The sequence below is a fragment of the Pundamilia nyererei genome, unplaced genomic scaffold (assembly GCF_000239375.1).
Source record: "Pundamilia nyererei isolate P.nyererei 1_Seehausen unplaced genomic scaffold, PunNye1.0 scaffold00038, whole genome shotgun sequence".
NCBI lineage: Eukaryota > Metazoa > Chordata > Actinopteri > Cichliformes > Cichlidae > Pundamilia > Pundamilia nyererei.
This window is the reverse complement of record NW_005187439.1, coordinates 612,922-619,482: the sequence shown is the minus strand read 5'-3', so window position 1 is coordinate 619,482 and position 6,561 is coordinate 612,922. Positions and strand designations below refer to the sequence as shown.

The window sequence follows — 6,561 nt, the reverse complement described above, 5'->3', positions numbered from 1 at the left end:
GCGAGGATCCAGATGTTTTTTGGCAGATGTGATTCGAGCTTTTGTACTCTTTTTGGTCAGCAGTGGTCTTTGTAACCTTTTCCAAAGTGACAGATGTCAGTGAGTTGGTTTCTCAGCTGTTTCTTTATATCGTGGAATGATGCGCTGTTTAGTTTGCTGCACTTTGTCACACTGCAGGTCTGGGAGCGGGGAGTGAACTTGAACTCCACTTTCAAGTTCTGCATAAAGACTGCATATTGTATGTTTTTGCATTACCTTTATTTAATAATATATATTTTTAAAAGATCTGAAACATGAAAATATGACAAATATGGCCCCCGCCCCGAAGAACAAATACATTCGGTGGATACCTCTGACCAGGCTCCGGTCCTCCACTGGGCAGGACACGGCACTCTGTTACAGGGCCTTCGGCTCTCGGGCTTCTCGCCGCTGCAGTATTTGCTGTGGATGGAGCGGTTCGTGCCATCATGCAGGAACTGTACGCAGTGAACGGTTCGGATCTGAAAGCCTAGGCTGCTGCAGGTTTTGGTACAGTGCTCCCATTCTTCTGAGATCCATCTGCAGGGAAAACAACACAGGATCACTGACGTCACCTGGTAACTGCCACTGAGGACGTAAACACAAGGGGTACACATTTTAAAAGAGACCAGTTCCAATAATATGCTGTATAAAAAATGAAATAAACAATGCCCATGATATCTACTCTTCACTGAGATAGAGAGATGCTCCCAAACCAGCCAGCGGACACAAACTCTCCCGAGTATGCTACGTCTGCTTCAGGCTCTCCTACTGGTTGCTTAAGCCATTTCCTCTGAATATCGGCTCCCTCGAGCCATCTCTAGACTTCTGGAGAAGCTATTTGTCATATGTCAAAGTATGAATGCAGGTCAGCCATTTAAACCAATAGTTGTGCCTTTATGCTCACCACAACAGACCAGCACCAGTGTCCAGCTGTTCTACCTTAAATCCAATCAAATCAAACCTTCAACTGTGACCATACTTTAAAAATTTCCAACATGCTTCATAATCATGCGAGCAGTATTTATTGCAGATTTCCAAAATAACGTCACATCTTTTTGGAAGGTGGAAATTCCCCTGAGTGATATTAGAAAGACTGATGGTTAAATCTGCTACATACATCAATCGGCAGTGAATAAATTATTGAGTAAAAATATACTTTTAGATGCGGCCTGTCACAACAGGAAGGGATTTCTGAACGGAGGAAAAGGGGCAGGAAAAATGGGAAACGATTTATGTCGAGTTTTCACGGAAGGAAGCAATAAATAAATAAATAACGTGTGGAATCCAGGAGCAGGCTCGGATACACTGTTCACTGACGAGAATTAGTATGCAGAGGTGAAATGTTTGTTAACAGAAAGCCTGAGCGCAGACAAACACCTCAGACAAAAGACGCCATCAGCACAGAGAGCTGCTGACGCCTCCACATAAATCAATAAAGACATTTAAAATTCAGCATGAATTCTCTTACATTAGATTTCCATTAGCTCTGATCTATACACGTGCAGGTCTCTGAATGCACTTCATTTCTCAAAGATTTCCCAAGCTCTATGAAGGCCCTGTATGAGCAGGTTTTTCTGTTTTTGCATGCGTCAAGAAACATTATTGTTCATCGTAGGACGAAAAGGCTGCATAATAATGTTTAAATAGGCAGTAACATTTTTTACTTTTTGTTTTGAGTGCTGTAACTTTTCTAAAAGAAACCAAACTGAAAAGAAGTCAACGCTCTGTGCACATATCTTTTCTCCGGTGCCATTAAAGAGATTCTTGGCAGGTTTTCCAATAATTTTGTAGTAAAAGTATAATTTATGTCCATCTAAGGTCAAATTAGGCTGGATCATGTCAGAGTTTATCCCAGTAGGCTAAACATGGCAAGTTACTGTGACAAGATTTCAGTGGATTACACAGTAATCAAACTCCTTTTATATACCGAGGGTTGCACACTGACTTTTATTTATATTTATATTTCTTCATACATTCTTATATAGTTCTATATTGTGTATTTTGTTGTACAGTTATTTTATTTTCAACTTTAATTTATATATTTTATCTTATTCTCCCAGTTAAATTTACCCTTCATTCTAATTTGTGTTGTACAGTTATTTCATTTTTAACCTTAATTTATATTTTATTCCTTCCTAGTTAAATTTACCCTTTTTAATTTTTTATTTCCTATCTTATTCATAGCCTTTTCCTTTTTTGTTTTCTTTAGGTCACGAGCAGTTGTCCAAGCATTTCACTGCATATCGTACTGTGTATGACTGTGTACGTGACAAATAAAATTTGAATTTGATTTGATTTGACTATGTGCCAGAGCAGCTTGAGTTCACCAAACAATCTCACGAACGTTCGGTGAACATGAAGAATGAGTTTAATTAAAAACTGTATGTATTGAAGTTCTTGTGCATTGTAAGACAAGCGTTGATTAAACTAAATGTGAAAATACGCCAGCTTCATGATCCCACATCAGTCGTGAGTCGATGCATTTCTATCCTTTAAGGTGCAGCGATGCAAACATCCTCTGACTTTTCTCATCTCTTCCATCAGAGCGATTCACAAAAACCTTGGCCTCACGTTGTGCAGCAAGGTGGAACAATGATGGGAAAAAGAAAAAAAATCCAGCTATTTAGGCAATTTGCCTTCCTCTTCAAAGGACCAAGTACCTGAACATGACCATGCACATCATTTATAAACAAAAAGCACAGAGTGAAAGCCCTGAGAGACTGCAAAGACCCATTTAGACGCTACAATCTTCTTCATCATTCACTTACTGAGGTAGAATATTTGGACTTTTATGTTATAACTCATTCGCGAGCTTGCATGTGGAGAAGGATTTAAAATGTGATTCTGAAAGCAACAAAAACACTGAAATGCAAAGTAATTAGACAATAACTGATGGGTGCACAGAGATCAGACAAACAGACGATGCTGAGAGTGAGGTGGCTGTGTCAGGAAGTCCAGCAGAGGCTGGTGGTTTGATGCCTGGCTCCTTCGGTCTACATGTCTGTTGAGTTTGTAATCAGGCAGCGGAGGCGACGTCTGGGTTCAACACTTTATTTCAGGCTTTACAGCGGAGCTCCATCTCTTTTACCTCTCTCTACTTTCTTCTTCTCCCCTCTCTCTTACCCAGCCTCATTAGCGGCGCCCCTGGTCTGACAGGGTAACAGCATGTACTAATTTGCTTCCTTTATTATAGAACCTTGTAAACACAACAATGTCATGTGTCCTTGGCAGGATACTGAACCCTAAATGGCCACAGATGCCTCTAGTTGCACAAGCGTCTGCTGCGTGAGTCTGTCTATAATAGAGAGTGTGCTATATTATAGACCCTATGCTGAATGATCAGTCAGACTTAAAAAATTCAATCAAATGACCAAAACAAACGTACTCGTGACAAACAGCACACACACCAGAGTGCATCGAACTAGTACAGATGGTTCTCTGGTGTGTGTTGCTTTTACAAAGCCATGCTAGTAGCTCTGTGAGACTATAAATACAGTGGCTGTTGTTACAGTTGCTGACCTCTAGGGGCTCTGCCCATGTGAGAGGGCTCTTTCTCCTCCTGTGTTTCAGGTCTAACCACAGATGAGATGTGTTGCAGCTCGTCAGCCACTGCATAAAGACTGCCATGTCCAAATGCCGCGCCCTTCTCCCCATTTTCACCTGCAGTGATTCGGGTAGTGGACTGTAGCTGTGCACAACTAGTGAAGCTTGGTGTGACTTTGTTTTGTTTGTAGGTGTATCTTTACAATGGGACTGTAGTGATCCACAGTGGAAGCAGGAAGGGTTCTTTTTGTTTCAGCCTTTTTCTCCTGTTTTGTGGTTAGACGGCGAGCTCCGCCTCTGTACTCTGTTTTCTTACAGTTAGAGTGGTTTTAGGATTTTTTTAGCTAGAAAGGAGTGTTTTGTTTGTTATTTCGGCCACTGAGACAATGACGCTCAGAGTTTCCCCGTGTCTTATTTTTGTTCTAATTTTGCCTTAATTGTAAATTAAATGATGTTCCACTGACGTTAACTATTACATTTTTTTCCCACTTTGTTACACCCCATCCCAGATAACACTTAAGTGGGTTGTAACATATCTGGGCGCTTGAAACCAGGACCTCTCACACCCAAATCCATCACATACTTTTTAAAAACGTGTTGAAGAGCCCTTTGTGTCACATTTAAACGCAGTGATTGTGTAGTAATAATAATAATAATAATAATAATAATAATAATGTACAGCATTAAGGTTCATTTGTAACTCTTGTTCTAGCCCCTTATCAAACAGCTGTTAGAGCCTAAACCTGACTGAAAAGGAAGCTACACAAAGTGCATGTACAAAGAGAGCGCGAACCACAGTCTCATAGCTAAGAAATTAGTGACTGAGGCTCCCACCGCACATCCATCCTCACAATGAGAACTTTATCACTCCATGAAGGACAGCCATTATCTCAGGGCACCGGTTTAACTCACGGGTTGCGCAGGCGATCGATGCCGTGAGGTTCACTACAGCGGCCTGGATCTCCACCCAAGGCCATTTCTGTCTCCTCCACTTTTATCCCCCAGTTAATAATTGCCAAGTCTGGGGCATAAATACAGTAACATCCAAGGTCACAGTGACAACAAATGAAAAGCAGGTTTCTATTTGGAGATCGGGAACATCAGCAACATGATGTAGATGGTGCCATACTCCATTAGATAAATGTCAAATTAATTCTGGCTTTATGAAAGGCCAAGAAACTCATTCATCTACTACGGACCATGAAAGCAAAAAAATCACAGATAATTATTTTCACAGCTACACTGGAACAAATTCTTAAAGACAACAGTGACATCAAAACACTACACATCTGAAAAACGTATGTTCTTCCATTAAGATACACAAGGCGAGTTTCCTTTCTAAGAAAATGATAACAAGAGAAAATGTCGTGCCCAGGAGACTTTTGCTCTGTTAGTTCAAACGCAGCTCCGCTCTGAGCTGCAGCCAAATCCTTCCCCCCCAAAGGGAAGTCAATCGCACTCAATCCGTTTCCAAAACAGCAGTGAGTGATTCATCCAGCGTTAGATCTCAGGAGCTTCATCATCTCTTCTCTGGAGTTTTGGTTTAAAGCTAAACGGGACAGCTTACGTGTAGCATTAGCTTCCTGTGTGCTGCATCATCTCAGAGTTCTTAAGCAGGCTGATGAGCTGTGAAAGGAAGTGTGAAATTTGGATGGATGATTTCATTTGCATTTTCAGAGGTCAGCAGACGTTAAGCTTACGTCTTTTCCATTCACAGTCGCGCGTCTTTTATCAGCGTAACAGCTCCGGAGGCAGTTTTTCCCTTACATGATTATGTGTCTTTACAACAGACTGCTGTGATTTTTCTCACAACTCATTGCTCAACTAACAAGTCACACTGAAGAGTAAACGTGCCCACAGGTCACTGCACGCTGAGAAACCCTTTTCAACTTTGGTTGGTCTCTGAAGATCTGAGCCGGCCTGTGAACTGAATGAAACATGAAGAGCACTCCCAGCTGAAGCAGGAAACGTGTGTGAACCACTGAACACCAAGTTAGTGACAGCATGATGTCCAATCAAGATTTGTAAAGTAAGCACAGTTCGATTAATAGTGTAACAGTCTCTCTCTTTTCAGTTCAATTCAGTGTTATTCATACAGCGCCAAATCATAACGAAAGTCGCCTCAAGGTCTTTTATATTGTAAGGTCGACCCTACAATAACACATACGGAGAAAAACCCAACAATCATATGACCCCCTATGAGCAGCACTTTGGCGACAGTGGGAAGGAAAAACTCCCTTTTAACAGGAAGAAACCTCCGACAGAACCAGGCTCAGGGAGGGGCGGGGCCATCTGCCATGTTTACCACACTTCAAAAGTCACAGACCTGAGAACATAAAGACAGCTGTCACTGTTTCACTCACTGCTTTGCCTGTTAGTAGTTGCTCCGCTTGCCACAGCTGTAACTACAGGCATAACCCAGCAAATACTTCAACACTGAATAACTCGGCTGTTGCTGACGGCTGGACATATTTCATGAGCACTTACTGGATGCTCTCATTGAGCAAATCTGTGTTTGAGAATTGTTTCATGTTTTCTTTTGTGACAGTACAATAAGAACACAAGGGATCCACTTCAAACCAAGGCCTTTCACTGTTACTACGGAGCATTTCTAATCCTACTGAGCAAACGGGCTACACAAGGAAGAACTCGCATCACACGTTTATCATGATGCCACCAGTGGGGTGATGGTTATGATAGCACAGGAATTAAATAAAGATAAAATTAAATGATTGAAAAAGTGTTGAGTGTAATATTTGTCGGTTTACACCGAGTGGAAAACAACCCGAAACTAAATGTAACTGACTTAGTTGTGAAGTAAATGTCACAGCTAATTTTCTGATATCCCGAGGCAGCTGACTTATTATACGAAGTTATAAATTTCAGATTTTCTGTGAACGCTGTGTCGTCGGGACCTCTCGGGCTGCTGCTTTAATTCTGATCTTTCTAATTCTAACCTGTCACAGGTCATTTTAACCGAAACATAAAATACGCAGG

The 6,561-nt window shown here is 41.4% G+C and overlaps 1 protein-coding gene across 1 annotated transcript in view; it reads right to left on the bottom strand.

Annotated features, from left to right (window-relative positions):
- The window catches only part of adamts3 (ADAM metallopeptidase with thrombospondin type 1 motif, 3), a 125,284-nt gene that overhangs the window by 5,834 nt on the left and 112,889 nt on the right, over positions 1–6,561 (bottom strand). Inside the window, exon 21 of the mRNA XM_013910194.1 lies at positions 351–558. Coding sequence (XP_013765648.1) covers positions 351–558 — 208 coding nt within the window. The remainder of the gene's footprint in view (positions 1–350; positions 559–6,561) is intronic.